Below are 19,656 nucleotides of genomic sequence, written 5' to 3'. Positions count from 1 at the left end.
AATCTAGAATTTGACCACTGATGTCACTGTGTTCAACCAATTTTACACACTGGCCCTTTAAAGAAAAAGGTTGTGACTAGGGCTGCAGCCAAGTCATTTTCAATATCAGTTAATGTGCAACTGACTTTTTTTCCCATTAATCAATTAACAGTTCAGTCTAGAACATGTCAGAAAATTGTGGAAAATGCACAACACAATATCCTAAAGCCAAAGGTGATGTTGTTAAATCACTTTTGTCCAAATGATTTTTTTCCAGAAATGGATAAAGAAGAGGAAATAGGACATGTCTGGAATTTTTGCTTTAAAAATGACTCAACTGTTAATTGATCATCAAAATTGTTATTTTCCAGATGACTGACTAATCGAGAAATAATTTTTGGTGGAGTCACAGTAGTATGCATTGTGTCAGTGGTGTGCATGTTTACTGTTAAGGGAGTGGCTATGGGCTCTGCTACTTGCAGATTTCATGATAGGGCATTTCCTCAGCCACATGGCAGGTGTGTGAGGGGAAAAAAGAATGATTTTGTTATTTGAAAAGGGCATTTCTGCACCCAAGACAAAAAGCCAGGGGAGCTCTCCCCTTCATTTCCCCATGTGCACTCCACTGCAATGTATATTAGACTGGAAAATAAATCAAGTGATTGATTATTCCTACAGTGTTTTTGTGAGTGGAAAAATCTCCACTCTTCATGTCAGGAAATGATATATGCAAATTGAAACTTCGGCTGAAGATGAATGAGACTGTAAAACCTAAGCAATAAGGAAGCCTCAATTTTTTTTTATAAAAAAAAAAAAAAAAGAACATCTTGACTGGCTGCCTTAGAAAATCTATTTGGCAGCTCATGCAATTATCAAACCCTGGGAAATCAATCTGGAAAGCATTTGATCAGATGGAGACCAAATATTGGAGGGGCAAAAACGCTATATCCAACAAACAGTTGGCAAGAATGATAAGAATTACTTTAGACTTAGCAAATCAAAATTCTTTCCATTTTGATTTTTTTGTTTGTCACCTAAATGTATTATTTACAGACAAAGATATATTTTTCTTGTTTAAATAAACTTTTGATAGAACTGCTTTTACTGCAATTTTGTGATTCAAAGTAGGTAAACTGTGCCAGTAAGTGGAGGAAGAAAGTAAGCAATACCATACTGTAATCCATTACAGACAAGTTAATGTCCAATATTAAGAGAGGAAGAAGTACATAAATATTACCTATCAAATGTATTAGGTATATTACTAATGACAAAGGCCCATTTAATTTTTTTTTTTTTATTATTTATGCAATAATTATTATACATTATTGTAATGTAACTGGTACAGGCATGATTGTATGAATGGGCTTACCTGGCAAAGCCCCAGGGGCCCCCCTGGCCTTCATCTGCAAAATTCCAACCAGGAAGAGATGCAAAGACACAAAATGACTACAACTACTAGGCCTACTGTGTCTGCTACTACTTTGTCTGTCAGTCTCTGTCCTACAGAGGAGAGGTGGTGGGGCCTTTTACATGTGTGTACCCAAGAGCGTGTTGTCACATAAACTGCTCATGGGTTCAGGCGGTCCTTATAGCCTAACTACTGCTGTGTAGTACATCAATCTTTGTAATAGCTGGTAACTGGAGCCATTGAAAAAAGCAATGACGCAAAAATGGTTCATACTGACCCCTGAGTGGTAGTGGAGTAGATGTGAAAAGTCAAAATGCAAATAGCTTATTTAAGTGGGCTCAAAACTGACTACTTATGCACAGTAAAGAGCAAATGTACTTTGGACTGCTTTCAGCTTCAGGTGTATTTGTATGACACAGAGACCCAGAGGAACTGGCCTCAGAGACATTTCAGCAGGAAACAGCATCCTCTTGTGTTTAGAAAAAGAGTCGCACTATCTAAACCTATCTTGAACTAAATACTTCTTTTTATCAGTATTAAAAACATGAACTAAATTAGAGATTAAACATAATCTAATGGCTAATTCTGCATACTCTAACACTATTATGTTAAAAGACAAACTGAAACAACTATATTATTGCCTGCAGAGTGACAGTGGCCTCTGATTGGCTCTTTCTAGGAAACTGGGCGGGACAGTACGGCAGCAACGACCAATAGTGTTCGAGCTCACTGTCCGACACCAAAAAGTAAACAGACTTGTTTTGATCTGTCAAAAAATCAGGCGACTGTGCTAGTCATTTCACACAGGAGTTGATGTCACTGTGACCAAAGTGTAAACGCAAAACGGTTTGTTTTCGATGAACACGAAGATATTTTCGTGCAGTCGTGTTGCCTCAGTTTTCCAGTGTCTTTAAGAGTCTGGCTCGGTGTTTTTATAACGCGTTACATCAGCTAGCAGGCTAACCTGCTGATAGCATGCTAGCTTACTGTATGTTTTAACTAACTTGACGTTAGCTGACAACGCAGTAGCAGCTAGCTGCAGGACGACGGGAGGGCGTATGTATGTAGTTGTATGCTTTCACGTTTTCTAATTGCACTGTAGGCTAGATACTGGCGTGAATCTTGTGCGTAACTTGCTATAGATCTGTGACGTTAATGTTACACTGACATTTCCAGCAACTACCCTTCTTTAGCCGCTAGCTGCCCAGCCTGTTCCTTGTGTCCGTGTGTATTTCTCTACATGCCGACAGCAGTTGTGGCTTAAATTTATAACAACTATGTGAAGAAAACTTAGAATGGTGTTAGTACTGGACAGATAACAGTGATGAAGCCTGAACATCAGCACCCTGCCATGGCTGAGGATGGAAAGCTGAGCCCAGTGGGAGGACGCGCTGGCTCATCAGGCCGCCTGGGCCGACAGACCTACAAAAGTTCAGCCCATTTCCGCAGCCTGCTGGACGGCCTGCTGGCTCTCAGACAAAGTGGCACTCTGTTTGATGTGGTGCTGCTGGTGGAGGGTCGACCCATCCAAGCCCACCGTATACTTCTGGCAGCCTCTTGCGATTATTTTAGGTAAAAGTCTCATTGTTGCTTTACTTCAGTTTTCTCAATTCAGTTCTATTTTTATTTATTTGTGTAGCTGCATCAGCAAGATGCACCCCATGCACTTGTGTTTCCACCCATGCAAATACCAATCAATTTAAAAACAAAGAAGCACATAGAGTAGCACTCTGTGTACAGGCAGCACTGACATGCAGACCATTGACTGTGACTGCAAGCCCATTTGTTATATTTTATTCCTGTCTAGTTACATAAACAACAGCACATTGTAATCAACAAGTGCAGGTGTCAGCAGTCAAGGCTTGGTACAGAGTCCAGTTTAAACAAAGTTTCTCCTCTTTCTCCATTCCCTGCAGCATATTTGTGTTGTCATCTGATCAGCAGTGGTGTGCACATTTTAAGTTTACTTAGTAGTTTCTGTTTACTTGTGCTTTATTTATGTTTACTTGTCTGCGTCAATCATGACCTAAATACATTAACCTGCAGCTTTCGAGGACAACACTGAGTAGGTCACAGACGCAATCACTAACGTCCAGTCAGCCAGCAGTGTATATGTGACATAAGGAAGTGATACAGATAGGTGTATTGAATGTGAAGTCAAGTATTGTACTTTGTATTGGTGTGTAGCTTACTGTGCACAGGGAGAGGAAAATACTTCTCTGTGGTATTCATTGCTCCAATAAACCAGAGCCCTACTGTTGGTAGGTAGCCCTTTAATCCCATTATAATGCTAAAAGTAGGCAAAGATAAGGCTCTAATATCCCTTTAAAGAGATGTTTTACTGTATCTGGTGTTCTTTGTACCAGCAGTTGAAGAGTAAAAAACACTGAGGAGCTGTACATTCAACGAAGATTTAGTTGATTCCTGGGTAGAATATGAAACAATGGGGCCCACCACCTTTCCTACATAAGAGCGAGACACATAGACTTTGTTACGGGTTTGCATCTCTTTATAATTGTTAAGCATCTTTTTAGGTTTTTGTGTCTCCTTTTGGTTGTTTTGTGTCTTTTTGTAGTCGTTTGGGTCTCTTTCAACTAATTTTGTGTCTCATTGAGGTAATTTTGTGTTTCTTTAAGGTAATTTTGTGTATTTTTGGGGGGCTTTTGTGTCGCTCTGCAGTCATTTTGTGTCATTTGTGATTATTTCGCGTCTCTCTGCAGTTCCTATGCATATCTTTGTGGTCTATCTCGTGTCTCTCTGTGGTCATTTTGGGTCTTTTCCTGGTTGGTACGTGTTAATTTGAGTGACATTTTGCAGGTTAAGGCCAGGGGGCCCCCCCTGAAACTTTGGTCCCCTGGGCCAATGCCCAGTAGGTCCGTTCAGTAATCCATCCGTGGGTTGAAGGCTTAAAAAGGTTTTCTGATAGTTACAGAAATCTCAGCATCAGGACTATTAGAATTGCTTTCCTGGTTTTTCAGGGTATTTCTCGGCTAAACAGAAACCTTGTTTTTTGGTATTTCATCTTAATCGGACAGTTCATAGTTGAAAATGACAGAAAAAACAATACGATATCAGGTGAATATCGTGCAGCAAAAGTACCTGGCAGCATTGAAATTGGGATGATTGTGGCCACGTGAAATGCAACCAGGCCACCAGGTTACCCACCATAAGCCATAATAATATGTCACTGTTCTTCACTAGGGGAATGTTTGCTGGAGGCCTTCGGGAGACACAGCAAAAGGAGATCCCAATTCATGGAGTATCCTACATGGCCATGAAGAAAATACTTGACTACATCTACACTTCAGAGATCGAGTTAGACCTGGAGTGTGTGCAGGAAGTCCTGATAGCTGCCACGCTAGTTCAGGTGAGCTCTTTGTTGTTCTTTTGCCAGATCACATTGTTCTTTGAAATGTTGTCCTCATCTAATCTGTGTACTTTTTGTGTTTTAAAGCTTGAGATTGTCATCGGCTTTTGCTGTGATTTCCTTTTCTCCTGGCTGGACGAGAGCAACGTTTTAGAGGTCCATAATCTAGCTGATCTGTATGGACTGCAACAGCTTAATGCCAGGATCCACTCCTACATCCTCAGGAACATCCAGACTTTGTCTCGCACCGACGTGTACCGACAACTCCCCCAAGATGTAGTCTTCAGAGCACTGAACAGTGACGAACTTCAGGTGAACAGTGAGAACGAGGCGTATGAGGCGGCTCTTCACTACCACTACAGTCCTGTGCAGGTGGAAACTGACCAGGTCTACTTGCAGGTCAGTCCCAAGGTGTGTTGGCATTTTGTACTCATCTTTTCATCTCCACATTATATGTACCTGCTTAGTTTTACTGTGCCGTAGTTTTAACCGACTTTGTTGAAGCTCTATAAGCCTGAACTGGCAATCACCTAATTTTTTAATCTTTTTGACCCAAAGGACAATCTCAAGATGCTTGATGCTGTCCGTTTCTGCCTGATTGAGAAACACATGTTGCAGAGGCTGTTTGGCAGACTGAACCAGTGTCCACTGAAGGATTCTGTGTCTGCTGCCCTGCGGTACCATGAGCAGGAGATCTGGCAGCCTGTCCTGCAGAGCCCTCTCACCCAGCCACGTTCAACCCTCCACTGCATATTGGGCTTTGGGGGTATGTTCACCTCCAGCTCCCTCACAGACAACGAGCATTTGTTTCAGGTGTTCCATCCGAGCTGGGGGGAGTGGAGGACACTCACTGCAGCTCACGCTCCCCGAATGTCCAACCAGGGCATTGCTGTGCTCAACAATTTTGTTTATCTAATTGGAGGAGACAAGAACACCAGTGGGTTTCGTGCAGAGACCCGCTGCTGGAGGTGAGAGCCCATCCCATTTATTTAGTTTAAAAGAGTGTAGATCTGAGCTGCTGGTGGATTTAAATTGTGTTCTATTTAAGACTGCACCTTGCACTCATTTTCTTTATTGATTAATCTGTTGATTCTTTCTCTCAATTTATTGTTAATGTTTATTAGAGCTGAAATGATGATTCAAAAAATTGATCAGTTGATTGATTAATCAGCAACTATTTTCTGCCACTGCGACAGCCTTGGATGGAGCACTTTGCTTTCAGGCTGCTCGGTCATCTCATTCTCATGGACGTGGTATCTTAAGAAGACCCTGAGGGAATTCCCTTAAATTTGGCACAAACCTCCACTTGGACTCAAGATTGAAATGATTAGGTCTGGTGCACAAAGGTCAAGGTCACTGTGACTTTGTAAAACATGTTTTTGGCCATAACTTTAGAATTCATTCGCTAATTGTGACAAAATTTCACACAAATGTCTGTGTGGCTTTTTATATCCAAAAGGTCAAAGGTCAATGAAATGATTAGGTCTGGTGCACAAAGGTCAAGGTCACTGTGATTTAAGTAATGCAAGCACAGTTTTCTGGCAGTTATTCAACATCATAACTCAGGAACAGAAGGGGAGACATTTAGTTAGACATTGAATGGGTGACTCTAATTTTGGGTACCCACCTTCAAACTGTGGTGATCATTTTTGCTGCTTAGTTGAAGATGTGTGTAAAGCATAAATGTTTAAATATTTGTAACTTCTTTGCAGTAACATCCATATTTGAAGAATTGTGTACTGTTTTGGCTACATATGAGTCCCGACAGACATGGATGTAAACTGCAAATTGACTGGTTGGCAGATATATACAACCTCAAGGCAGTAATTCTATTTATTTATTTATTTATTTATTTATTTTTTACAAATAACAAACATTTTAAGTTTAGTTTCTCTAAGGAAAGAATGTAGTGAGCAGAGTGTTTTAACAGTTCCTGGGGCATAAACTATTAAGTGGCATCACTGTTTAACTACGGCAAACATATCTTTGGCATTTCTGTGCTGCAGTCACTTGTTACCTATCATCGACGGGGTGACATATTTGCAGATAAAGGTGTATTTGCAATAAGCTAATATTGGCTAATATATAAGCCACATGATTTGTTATTCGTGCTCTATAGAATGTTAAACAATCATTTCAAATGTCAGTGTGTTCTCAGACTGCTTGCTTTGTCTGACAAACTGTTCAAAGTCCAGAGAAATGCAGTTAGACTGACATAAAACAGAGAAGCGCCATAACCTGACATTGAAGGAGCTAGAACCAGTTTTTGTGAGGCATTTAGCTTGATATATATATTTAATCTATTTTCAGTCGATCTGTAGAGTCCAATGGGTGTGCTCATACTCTTGTTAGTTTAATTTTAAAAGTCATATTTTTCCTTCACTGTTTTAATACTTGTTGGTTTTTCCCCAGGTACGACCCTCGCCACAACAGCTGGTGCGCCATCCAGCCTCTGCAGCAGCAGCATGCCGACCACTGTGTTTGTGTGTTGGGCAGCCATATTTATGCCGTTGGAGGACGGGACTACAGCAATGAGCTGGACACAGTGGAGCGCTATGATCCACACACCAACATGTGGGAGTTTGTATCACCCCTAAAGAGAGAGGTATGAGAATAGAGAAGATGAAACCAATGCATGTAATACTACTGCCATCCACATGGTGGGGCTACATACCCGCCTGTGTATTGGTAATGGGGCTTTCCTGTTATGTACCAGGTATTCTCCTCTCCTTGAACTTCCTTTAATGCTAGTTTAACTTTCCTTCTAGGTGTACGCCCACGCAGGAGCAGTGTTAGATGGGAAAATGTATATAACATGCGGCCGTAGAGGGGTGGCGTACCTCAGAGAGACCTACAGTTTTGACCCTGTGGCCAATCATTGGACAGCATGTGCTGAGGGGCCGGTGGAGCGGGCGTGGCACGGCATGACTGCTGTCAACAGACGCATTTATGTTATTGGTGGAAGCAATGATGAGCATAGATATCGACGTGATGTCCTGAAGGTACTGTGTCACACGTCATCAGTGATGTTTATTGTGACAGCAGTGCTAAGTCTCGCAGTCTGTCTCAGCCCTCTGTGTTCTTTCTCCTCACATTTCACACAGAGATGTTCTTGCATTATGACATTCTTGTTTTTTTCTGTTTTCTATTTGTAGTGCATGCAAAAAGGTTTTTTTTAATGTCTCACTCCCTCGATTTCCTGATCTCCCCTCACTCCTCCCAGTCTCAAGGTTATTATAGTTTACTAAAACACAACAACAAACTAAAACTAGGTGTAGAAAAAAAGCATTTTAGTTAACTGAAATGAAGATTAAAAACTAGACTGTAGAATAAAACAAAAACTTACTGAAACAATATTGTTTACTCACAAAACTCACTAAAATAAAATAAAAATATACAGCAAATGTCTTTAGTTTAGGTCTTTGTCAATTTGGTCAAATTTGTCAACACAAGCATGAGGAGGCTTTGGTGCATACGTTTATAGAGACGGGATGTCTACATGACTGTGAGTCAACTGGCTTCAAAGAGTGCAGTGTTTGTATTGTAATACATATCCTTCATTTCCTTTATCTTGCCTCCGACAAATGGCCACTTTATTATAAAAAAAGAAAACTAAAAGTAATACTGAAATGAACAAAAAACCACTAACTGAAACTTAACTAAATTGAAATCATAATTAAAATCCAAATAAGAATAAAAACTAGTGAAAAATACAAAACTATAGCTCTGTTAAGTCTTTCAAATTTGAATTAAAAAATAGTCAATCGTCTTTTGAGTCCATTCTTATTTCACCTTCTGATGAAGGCCTTTGTGAGCTAAAAAGCTAGCAGTTAACTAATTGAATTAGGTAGGAGCCAGAGCTGTGCTTTTTGACACACTAACAGGTTTGGGCGACATTTTAGAGAGTAATTGTTTTCCCTTTTTTATGCCTCTGCGCCAGCGCTAGCCCCGGCCAGAGTCATTATGTTTTTTGGGTTTGTCTGTCCATCCATCCCATCCTTGTGAACGCAGTATCACCGGTCACCGTGACCTTACAAAATATGTTTTTGGCCACAACTCAAGAATTCATTTGCTAATTATAACAAAACTTCACACAAATGTCAAACAGGATAAAATTATAATAAAGAAACATTAGGTCAGACACTGAATGGGTGACTCTTATCCTGGGTGCCCACCTTCAAACTGTGCTGATTGTGTAGATCTTCTGTGAGTGAAGCATCCATGTTTTCACAGACACACATGTAAACTGTAAGAGAAAATTGACTGGTGCGTGAATGCACGCAATTGCAGGGCAGTAATTCTCCTTTTTTTTGTCCTTAGGTGGCATGCTTTGACCCTGAAGCCAACTCTTGGTCTTTACTGACCCCCCTCCCTGCAGGACATGGAGAACCCGGCATAGCCGTGCTGGACAGTCGCATCTATGTGCTGGGAGGACGCTCTCATGACAAAGGCAACAGGATGAAATACGTTCACGTGTACAACACCGACACAGACGAGTGGGAGAATGAGACGGAGTTTAAGGAGCGAGTCTCTGGCCTGGCAGCCTGCGTGGTGCTCATGCCACCTGCTGTGATCAACCAGGCCAGGGGCTGGGAGCAGCGTACCAAGGCCTCATGGGAAGACGTGGACATGGACAACTCAGAGGACTCTAGTGAGGACTGAAGCAGCTGTTTTGAACTCAATGTCTGAGCACTGGAGACTGTCATGCACTTTTCTGACAAAGCATGTTGAAGAACATGGAGGATTATTTTATTTTATTTTATTTATTTTTTTGTGGCAATGCTTATGAGAGCATCGTGTCCTTTTTGCACGTGGACCACTATGAGTGCCTCTGAACCAAAGTGTCATTCAGGTTCAGGACATTTGCACACCTTTTTGTTACTTTTGAAATATCTTCTTAGATAATCACACTCTGCCCGTGAATACCTTCTAATATGCTACTGTCTGTCACTGATCCCTCATGATTACCTGTCACTGTAGCTGCCTCTACATTGTTTATCATAGAGAGAACCTCTGTATCCTCAAGGGACAGGAAGCAGCGAGACTTCTGGCTATGCAATAACATGGTAATAGGAATGATTCTCAGCAGCCTGCGTTTTTTCTTTCAGGATTTTTTGACATAGGATCTTCTGAAATGTTGTTTAGACTTCAGAGATTTACAGCCAGTGCTTACATTTTAGCTAACTCGTTAAAGCTGAGAATTAAAGGTCAGGTGTGTAGGATCTAGTGGCATCAAGCGGTGAGGTTGCAGAACCAGAACTTCTTCTGTGTGCCAAGCATGTAGGATAACTACGGAGGCAAATGTGAAAACTGAACCGCCCTGTCTAGTGTCAGTATTTGGTTTTTCCAATCTAGGCTACTGTAGAACAACATGGCGGACTCCATTAAAGAAGACCTGCTCTGTATGTGGACATAAATGACTCAGTCTAAGGTATCAGGAACACAACTATTCTCATTTTCAGGTGATTATAAACTAATAAAAACATAGTTATGAATATTATTTACCATTTCTGCCAATAGATGCCCCTAAATCCTACACACTGGACCTTTAAATTTAGTTCACATCTCCACCTTTGTGGTTCCTGGTTAATGCCAGTTACTGTAATTAAGTTCTCTTCCCATCCAAACTACTGAGTAATCCTTAACTTGTTACATTTTAACATTGTGCCTTGTTTTGTGGTTACATCCTGAACTTGTGTTGTGAAGTGTTTTTTTATGTTTCCATGTATTCTGTTGGTGGAGATGAGCCTTAGGTATTGTGCCTCTGACATCACAATTTGTTTTGATTTGTGTTTGTACCTGAATGAAGAGGTGCCGCTGCTACAGGCTGAAGACCCCAGCTCATGATACGTTGCCATGTCTGTGAATCACTAACGAATGTCGAGTCTTGATATTTCTGTGATGAAAACCAAACCACTGTTGTAATTATTTTTGTGTCCTTTGTTGAACTTTCATTCTCAATAAGTTATTGCATTACTGAATCCAAAGAGCACAATGAGGGGTAGTTCTAGAATATTTCCATTAGCTGAGTCGAGCTTTGCTTCATGCTTCTGCTTGTTGCCTCAGTTAATTGTTATGCTGTTTAATATAAGCATTTAGGAAGCTTAATGACACCCGCTCCACTGTGTATCACTTATTACACTGTCATAGGAAAAACTCCAGGAACAATTCTGTTTTAAAGTGAACTTTTGTTTGTCATTTAATGAGAGTTAAGTGTTTAGGAAAAAATGCAATGTATTAGAAGACACTGTCACACAAGATATGCAAACTTAGTATCCTGTTCATGACATGAGTTTTGGAATTTAATAAAGATAGTAATATATGACTTTTGTCACGCATGCACAAGTCAGTTGGGGTATTTTAGTTTAGTTTTAGTTAGATTTCTGTTGTGGAAATGTATGCAAAAAGGGCTTAGTTAATGAGATAATGCCTCATTAGCATATTTAAACATGAACTATTGCAAAACCTGTAAACAAAAAAATAATCGTCTTAATGTTAGTAATCAGTTGAGGGGATTTCTATGGTGATATTTACATATACCAACCTTTCTGCTGTTATTCCTCTCTATTTTCAAGGTTATTACTGAGGGGTTTGTTCATACATCATTCATAGCCTGATTTATGGAGCATTTTATTCCTAAAACATGCCAAAAAAATGTTTTTTTTCTGATTTATGGAGTGACACAAAGAGATATCCACAATCCCCACAGTAAAAGCCTTTGACTATCATGTCGACAAAATGAAACAATTATATTGAACCTGGCTTCATCCAGGGTTAGGTTCTTTGTTGTGGAAATGTATGCAAATCAGCATACATGTATTTAAACAATGCCTCATGCCTCTGTTAAGACCATTTATTGTCATTTTTCCTATTTGGTGACTTCTGCATTAAGAGTCTTCCTCTACTGGATTGGATGGAAAAAGAATAAAAAACACACATAATTAAGTTTCCTAATCAAAAAATAATAATTTTGCTAATGATGTATGAGTGCATTTAGTGTCGAAATCCACCTTTACAATACTTTTTTGTAATTGGAACATGATTGGGTTCTGAACGGGTGAAACAGTTAACCAAATAAATAACATAAGTTAAAAAAAAAATCAGCAATTGGGGTCTGATGAACACAATGTTCCTAAAACCCTTGTTACATCCCCGTTTGGGATTTAGAACTTGTGTCCTTGCTCTGTATGTAATTTCATGTTGCTGTGTAATTCAGCAGTCTCATAAATATAATAGAAAATCTGATGAAAAAAACCCCACTGATGATTGCCGTCCTTGTATGAACTCCCCTCAGTGGTGCTTGCTGCCTCATGCACTTTTATTCCGCCCAGTCTCTACTAGTTCCTCTCCATTTGGCCCTCCACTCCATCAGCTTTATGAAGGCTGACTGCTGCTTTCCTCTCCAAGGCTGTTTCATCTGCATCTGTTACCCCCCGCCAGCCCTAAGTGAGTGTCCCCCTCCTCCCTCTCTGTTTCACACTGTTGTGCCAGCCCCCACTAAGTTGTCTGGTAGGATGTGCTGACACCAGCACTGGACATCCAGGATCAACAATCTGTTGCATTTATGCGTATTTTCATTCTAAAGCCGTAGTACCACCTGGGGGATACTCAAGACATATGTCATGCACTTAACCACGTCAGTGGCCTTTACAGGCATCTGAGTGCAGGTCGATCTGGTGCTCTTTGCTGGACCCATTATCAGAGCAATTAAAAGGCCCAAATTACCCATTGATGTAGAGCTATGCAGATTAAACCCAGAGGAGCCATGGATATGCCTGTTGAGGGAATTTTACTAAGTGCTCACTTTCATTCTTGTTTCTTCTCTGTGTGTGGCAGAGCAGGAGGTCCTCAGCCAGCTTATCTGGCAACACGTCAATAGAGGACAAAGAAAGTCACCTGTGGATGGAGATCTGGACTTTGAAAGGCTCCTTTTCACTGAAAGTCAACGTTCCTCCTTTAAATCACAAATCTACCTCAGGCGACCTTCACACACAGTAGACAGGAACAATATAATTATATCAAAATACAGAGCAGAGGAGCACAATACATTAACATTTATGGAGCTATATGTGACATTTTGAGCACATCTATGATTCAGAGTCTGAGGGTGCTCTCACACCTGCCCAGTTTGGTTTGGTTCAATCGAACTCAAGTTTGATTGCCCCCTTAATGCGGTTCATTTGGCCAGGTGTCAACACAGCAATCACACTCAGGTGCTCACCAAAACAATGAGACCTTCTTGAAGAGGTGGTCTCAGTCTGGGTACAAACAAACTCTAGTGCAGTTTGTTTGTGGTGGGAACGTGTTCCGACATTGATCTGAACCAACTACAGTCACATTACACATTGTTTGGGTTAAACATGAGTATGTTACAGTCCTGGAGGATTATTAATGTGTGCCTCCCCTTGTACTGCCTTATTATGCACATCCAATGGATCTAAGCATTGTTTTCCAGTTGGAGCCGCACCTCATTTTCAAACTGTATGGTTTGACTTAAATGAACAATGAACAATAATATAGTCCACGATGACCAGCACTAAAATCAACCTGCGTAGTTGTCCCTCCATTGTGACATTAGAAAGTGTCGCATTTAACTTGCAAGTGTACTCTTCTTCAACGTTTGGTTTACTTCCTGTCTGACAAATCAAGAGCAGCTTTCTCGTTCTGGTGCGCTTGTAAATGCTGCCATGAGAGCATGAACCAACTCCAGGCAATTATGCAACTTTGTAACAAAATTAGTCCCTGATTCAGACCAAAGCTGGGTCTGAGAGCACCCTAAGTCAGGATTGCATGCACATGTTCTCAACATGGAGGTAGGTGAACCACCAGCTAGCAGCTAGTAAAGCTAATACCACAAACAGTGCTAACAACTGCAATTGTGCTGGCAGAGGTAACAGTGTTAACCTTGGGGGGAGCCAGCGTTTTCAGCAGTGGCCGCTGTATGAGCTCAGTACAGAATAGCGGTAATTAGCTAGCCGGCGGTACACATATACAGTGATTCAAACGCACATAAGGCCAGACCATGTACCACAATGAAGAACAGAGAAATTCGAAAAACAAGACATACAGAGGGTGCGTGACTTCATTTCCTTCTCAGGACGCCATCACTCCACTATATCTTAAATAGTTGTTTGCTGCTATATTAATGTTCTGAATGTCTATCAGAACCTTTAAGGTTGTAAATAGTTGCTTAGTTTTAATGTATTTGGAATGAATCATATCAAAATACGAAAGATGCTTTATTTTTATATGAGAGAGGACTACTGACACTACATTTCAATTCATGTTTGGAAGTTAAGAGTAATTCATTATAAGGTATTGCTCCATGTTACAATGAAATATATCAAAGGGAAAACAAAAATTAAGAAGCAGGCCTACACAGAGTTAAGTCATTAGAGAAAAGCTGGTATCCCTTTTTTATTTAAGAAAGTTACAGTACAGTATAGCTGCTTAGTATTTAAGAAGTAATCGAAGTGGACTTTGTTATGTCTGAAGACGTTCAGTATTGTGTTCCCGTGTCTTTAAGTTTTCACTGCACTGTGTACAAAGTGTAAGGTGTTGTCAGTTCAGTAAAGGCTCCTAGACGAAGCTACACGGAGTGGTTTTTGTCTCCATCCAAACACAATAGACTTTTCTTACCTTATTTATTAACACGTATTTTAAGGGCAAGATCCAAACTTTTCCCAAGGTATGTTTCCAGCTACCCCACCAGGACATTACATCAGGTACTGTGAATATTTTGTGTTGTGCACTGACAAATATCATATCTCATTTTGTCTGTAATTACAGATTATTTGCGTAAATGATGTGGGCACAAATCCCACCTTCTGAATCATAATGTATGATGCCAAACAGCATCCTGTGGCAGACACTTTTTAATGTTCTGTCTTTGATGATTTTATTTGCCCTGTTTCTCACAATTTGATTTCATCTTTATTGGGTTTAATGAAAAAGATGTCTTCTGGGAGATATAACCTCATCATATCTCAGAAATTGAAGTTCATCACAGTGACCTTTTCACCCAGCAGTGTAGATTCCTGTTCAGATCTCAATTTACTTTCCCTCATTAAAGTGGGTAAATGAAGTGTGTGCAACATACAACTGGGTAAGTCTGAGGTTTGACGTAGTGATTCAAGAAGCCTCCAAGATAATGAATCACACTGAGTAAAATCCACACCACAGCAGAACTGTGGATGACCTCCCCCACCTCCTCCTCCTGCTCCTCCTTCCCCCTGGACTTTACAACAGTCATTAGCAGCTCATATCCACCCAGGGTGGAGGCGATGGGCCTGGCCTGTGTTTTTCAGCTGTGAAAGGGAGCCAACAGCCCCCCATTTTCATGCTTTGTAAGGCTCATTGAAATGGAGAATGAGAGTCATGCAATGCTTTATGATGCTGGTGGGTAAACCTCAGCAGGTGAGCCGGAGTCACAGTAATGCAATGTCTTTAATGCATGCTGGGCCTGTCGAAACTACAGAGTGGCCCTCGTTAGATCAACAAAGAGGAAATACAAACAAACGCCACCAAAGGATGTGATGCCTATCAGAGCTGGCCAGGTACAAAGCATGCAGATGTGCACCCACAAACAAAGACACTTCCACAATACACTCATTCGTTTTAAAAACTTGCTGTATGCAGAACACAGACTGGATGAAAACCTAAATTACAGATAGGAAATTTGCAACGCCATTGCTCATACAACTATATGAAGGCCCAGATAGGAATCAGAGGGTTGATAATGATAAAGTAGTAATGAGGAAAAGTATTACTTACGTAATTATGTTGTTATGTTTTAATTTATTGTGTTATTACATTAGTAAATTAGGGATCTTCCTGAAGAGCACTCTACCTTTGTTTGAGTAATAGAAAAGATAAAATGTAGATATTTTTTTGTACAGACACAAGACATCAAGTCATGTTACTTTCAGGTTTTTATTTTCAGTTCACATCACAATTTAAAGACGCACATAAATTGCACACTTATGTTTTATTCTTTCTTCTTTTTTTTTTTACAAAAATAATATTTAAACTTGAAGATGAGATGAAATACAAAATAAATAGACAATTCAACAACAAAACAATCAAACAGCATGGCGTAGCACACTTGAGTTTAAGTCAGCATAACCGGAGTCTAAATCCTTCCAGTCTGAACAGAAGGCAGCGACAGGCGGCTCCTTAAACTTCCTCTCATCTTTCAGTTTTTCTATTGTTGTCGCAGGCCTCTGGCCCTCAGCCTGGACTGGGCATGCATTCTCTTAGCTGTGAGCACTGGATCAGCATTCTGGCAGGATGGCAGCAGCAGCAGCAGCAGCGGTAGCATCAGTAAAGTCACTCTCAGTCATTGAAGATCTCTTCACCAGCAGGAGTAAGAGAACAGTGGGTACTGGCTCCACTCAGCCACGTTGCCATGGTGATAACCATGGTGCACAGCTTGCGTGGTGTAGTCAGCGGTCAGGTGGTGAGGAGGGGGATACTGAGCAGAGCTGGGGCCACTCCACTGGCCGAGGGGCTGCTCGGCACTGTATGGACTATAGATGTGGTGGCTGATCACACCTGGCTTGCCGGCCTGAGCCATGGTCATGTTGAGGACACCCGTGTAGTCCTGGTGGGCAGGGAGGTGCTGGGGGCCACAAGGGGAAGGGCCAACCTCATGTGTACGGGGCTTTGAAGAGTCATGGTCAGGGACAGTGGCGATGTCAGGGACTCTGGACTCAAAGCTGCTGCGTCCTGATCCACTGTTGCTGCTGCCGACGCTGGAGGAGGGAGAGGGGGACTTTCCGTACTCGTGGAACCTGAAGGGTAAAGGGAAGGTGGTGAGTGTTTTGTTTATCATGACAGTGCGTTGCACCTACTTGTTCGCTAACTTTACCAATATTCACCTGTACGGCTGGTAGGAAGCTGGAGCGGGAACAAGCTGCTCTGTGTTGTACATATCCCTGGGGTCTGCACCAGCGGGAGATTCAGTCCTCACATTGTGCTCCCTCTCAGCAGTCCACGGAGAGTAACGCTCCTCTTTGACGCCATCATCCTCCTTCCTTTTAGGCAGGTCTCCTTCCTCTGCGTCATAACCCTCATACGATGAGCGGCAGAAATCTGAGAGGATGCAATTTATCACATCAGTTTGGGATTACAGGAAAACAAAGTACAAACATCGACAGGAGATAGAGAGTCTTAAAGGTGTACCTGGTGGACTGTCCTCCTCTGAGTCTCTGTTCAAAATGTCTGACATCTTGGCTCGCTTCTCAAGGCAGGCGGGGTTCTTGTTTGAACGCCTGTGGAGGAACATCAGGATCGTTAAAACAATGCAATAACGTCCAATTCACTGCAAAGGAAATCTGTAGATCAAACCAAACTGGAATTGTTGTATGGCCCCTCCAGCTGTGCAGCCGTTATCATCAGGTCCTGTATGTGAGTAGTGTGACACCTACCTTTTTTTGTTGGTGCCTTCGTCCCGGAAACCTTTTGCAAACGGGTTGTGATCGATCTTCAGCTTTGTGATCTGAGGGGGAAATCAAATCAGTTAAAATCTCAATAATGTGTCTTCTGCCATCAGTTTTCATTGGTTTGCAGTGACAGAAAACTGACCTTGGTGTTCTGATATGCTGTGACCGCTGTGAAGGAAGTCTCGGGGAAGGTGAAGGTCTGGAAAACACTCCAGCGAACACTGAACAGGTCGTCTGCCTGGACGATGTGGAAGCGTGGGTGGTAGCGATGCATGGAGTGCAAAATGATCTACAGATATGAAGAGGCTGATTAATTCAGAGCACTTTTTTGTACATTTTAAGCACTTTTACAAGTATGCACTTTGCCGCTTCCAAAGCATCAAGTCTGTAAGAGTCCACCAAGGACTTCAATTATCCGAACAGTGTGGATATCATTTGGAAAGTTGCTGTTAAGCACCCAATTTCGAGTGCTCTTACTTACATGGCCGTGCTGGTCGAGTGTATTGTTGGTGAGTTTGAGCTTGAGGAAGGAGACAGACTGCTTCATCCAGTGGCTCCCCGGGGCTGGTGAGTCGGGGTGGAGGTATGTCCTGCAGGGAGGCTGGGGCTCCGCTTTCCCTGCCACCTCCCATTTCTCTTTATTCCACTGCAGGAAGGAGACAGATAATCAGTCAGTCTGTCACAGAGAAAGGTAATATACAGAAGGAGCTGCATCTTCTTTCCCTCTCAGAGTGTGAGAGGAGAGTGGAGAGCCGACTGCTTGGCCAGTACCACCCATGGAGATAGGGGGTAGTACAGTGGGCTCCCAGCAGGGGATAGAAAAACAGGAAGAGATAGCACCCTTTGATGTACAATGTCAGGGGAGAGGGGGGGTGATAAACAGGGGATGTCTTGTCTGGGGATACTGGTAACCACTCAGGGATATCTACAGCCAAAGCCATGCCTACGGTTAAGGCTACTTTTTAATTGTCATTATCATTTTATTGTTCTCAACTGATGGTGAAAGTTACCATGAGACTCATTGATAAGTGATAAAAATAATCTTACCTTATACCTGAAGCCATCCTCAGGGACCATGTCAACCAGTAAGATGTACTTGGCACATGGAATAAGGCCGGATAGATTAATTTTACAGTGTGGAAACATCCTCCTGGAAAAAACAAAAGGGGAACACGTGAGAAAGACGAGCAAAAGCAACAACACAGGGCACAACCTTCAAAACATTTTGCATTTAAAGGTTACATTGTGTCACCTTACCTGCCCGGTTTAGTGATAATCATCTCGGTTCCAATTTCATGGAAGGTCTTCCAGAGTTCAGGGTCCTCCAGAGTCATCCTGATGTTGCCTTGGAGATAGGCATCGGGGCCAGCGGCCATGGAGGAGGGAGGAGGGCCGCTGAAGTTGGGCTTCAAGTCTATAAATAAATAAATCATCATAACCACATGCTTCCTTCAAAGAGATAGAAGTCAGGATCAAGAAAGGTATGCTCATGATCAGACAAAACAGCTAAACTGGTTGCGGATTTAGAGTCACTGATAGAAAGCCCAGCGTAAATCCATTGAAACACTCACCTCTGATGGACTGCATTGCTCAGGTTCAGTTGTATCACAGGAAAAACTCGATACAGGTTCATGCACTGAGGGCCAATAAACAATCCAAGTATTTGTGATATCCAAGTGCTCTCCCTTCTCGATCCCCTGCCTCATGCGTTAGAAAAAAAAGATATCCAGCAGCTCAGGGAGTCAGGGGGTCAGTCAGTCTTGTTGCTGCGGGTAATTCAGAGATCAGGAGTCCTGCCGGAAGGGGTGACCATGACTTTTTAAGGGGAGCCCTGGTGTGGGTGGGGTCAGGAGAGCCATTCCCTGGCTTTGAAGTGGCACAATGATGAGTCCGAGCCCCGCTGTGATTGGAGGGTGCTGGAAATCAAAGAGACTTAACAGAGCCTTGATACCGTCCCCACAGGAAGGGGGACGGAGGAAATGCATCTTTATTAACTGCTAAGAGACTTTAAAACAAATATGGACGCACTTCCCTGCCGCAGAGTGGGGCTCACAGCGGCACCAGAATCTGTGTAAATATCATTCACACAGACATAACTATACGGTAAAATGGCATTTAGTGTGTTAGTGCAATGTGGTTAACACCCAATGTAACACATCTACCAGAACTAATAGAAATGCAATGGAGGATATTTTTAAAAGGGAGAATTTTGTGTGTTTTGTGTGTGCACTGGAGGAGTTGTTATTCTCTTAAAAATAGCAGCATTTTCAAGAGTTTTCTCAAAGTACATAAATTATTCTAACACTTATTATCGCACATGCTCTTCGTATTTACTGAAATTAGATAAAAATAATTCTCAGCTTTCTCCATAATAGAAATTACACAGTGGGTGTAAACCCATAATGGTGTAATGATACCATGCACTGTTTCTGCAGGTAACTTTTACCTGAGGGCATCCT

At 41.7% G+C, this 19,656-nt stretch overlaps 2 protein-coding genes across 3 annotated transcripts; one reads left to right on the top strand and one right to left on the bottom strand.

Annotated features, from left to right (window-relative positions):
• Window positions 1-2,136: 2,136 nt before the first annotated feature.
• klhl22 (kelch-like family member 22) lies at window positions 2,137-11,690 on the top strand. Of its 2 annotated transcripts, none has more exons than XM_050051443.1 (7): window positions 2,137-2,959; window positions 4,589-4,754; window positions 4,842-5,153; window positions 5,313-5,722; window positions 7,167-7,359; window positions 7,523-7,756; window positions 9,075-11,690. In XM_050051443.1, the coding sequence occupies exons 1-7, from the start codon at window positions 2,712-2,714 to the stop codon at window positions 9,414-9,416; spliced, it is 1,905 nt and encodes a 634-aa protein (XP_049907400.1). In that variant the 5' UTR covers window positions 2,137-2,711; the 3' UTR covers window positions 9,417-11,690. The 2 variants fall into 2 exon arrangements, with proteins under 2 accessions (XP_049907400.1, XP_049907399.1); XM_050051442.1 differs by having other exon boundaries at window positions 4,842-5,165.
• A 3,991-nt stretch (window positions 11,691-15,681) lies between these two features.
• On the bottom strand, window positions 15,682-18,985 carry tbx16 (T-box transcription factor 16). The gene is made up of 9 exons (XM_050051229.1): window positions 18,769-18,985; window positions 18,455-18,611; window positions 18,245-18,347; window positions 17,679-17,843; window positions 17,340-17,486; window positions 17,183-17,253; window positions 16,938-17,026; window positions 16,634-16,847; window positions 15,682-16,546 (listed from the first exon to the last, which is right to left on the bottom strand). Exons 1-9 carry the CDS (start codon window positions 18,782-18,784, stop codon window positions 16,108-16,110), a joined length of 1,401 nt encoding a protein of 466 aa, XP_049907186.1. The 5' UTR covers window positions 18,785-18,985; the 3' UTR covers window positions 15,682-16,107.
• Window positions 18,986-19,656: the final 671 nt, after the last annotated feature.

The sequence above is a fragment of the Epinephelus moara genome, chromosome 8 (genome assembly GCF_006386435.1).
Source record: "Epinephelus moara isolate mb chromosome 8, YSFRI_EMoa_1.0, whole genome shotgun sequence".
In the NCBI taxonomy this organism is placed as follows: domain Eukaryota; kingdom Metazoa; phylum Chordata; class Actinopteri; order Perciformes; family Serranidae; genus Epinephelus; species Epinephelus moara.
This window is presented reverse-complemented; position numbering and strand designations above follow the sequence as displayed.

Excerpts from the sequence above, each read along its gene's own strand:
- klhl22 (XM_050051442.1), top strand. The coding sequence starts at position 2,712 with ATGAAGCCTGAACATCAGCACCCTGCCATGGCTGAGGATGGAAAGCTG. Across the intron at positions 2,960-4,588 it reads GCCTCTTGCGATTATTTTAG|GGGAATGTTTGCTGGAGGCC; the intron begins GTAAAAGTCTCA and ends GTTCTTCACTAG. Across the intron at positions 5,723-7,166 it reads GCAGAGACCCGCTGCTGGAG|GTACGACCCTCGCCACAACA; the intron begins GTGAGAGCCCAT and ends GTTTTTCCCCAG.
- tbx16 (XM_050051229.1), bottom strand. Across the intron at positions 17,487-17,678 it reads CACTCGACCAGCACGGCCAT|ATCATTTTGCACTCCATGCA; the intron begins GTAAGTAAGAGC and ends TCATATCTGTAG. Across the intron at positions 16,848-16,937 it reads AGAGGAGGACAGTCCACCAG|ATTTCTGCCGCTCATCGTAT; the intron begins GTACACCTTTAA and ends GCATCCTCTCAG.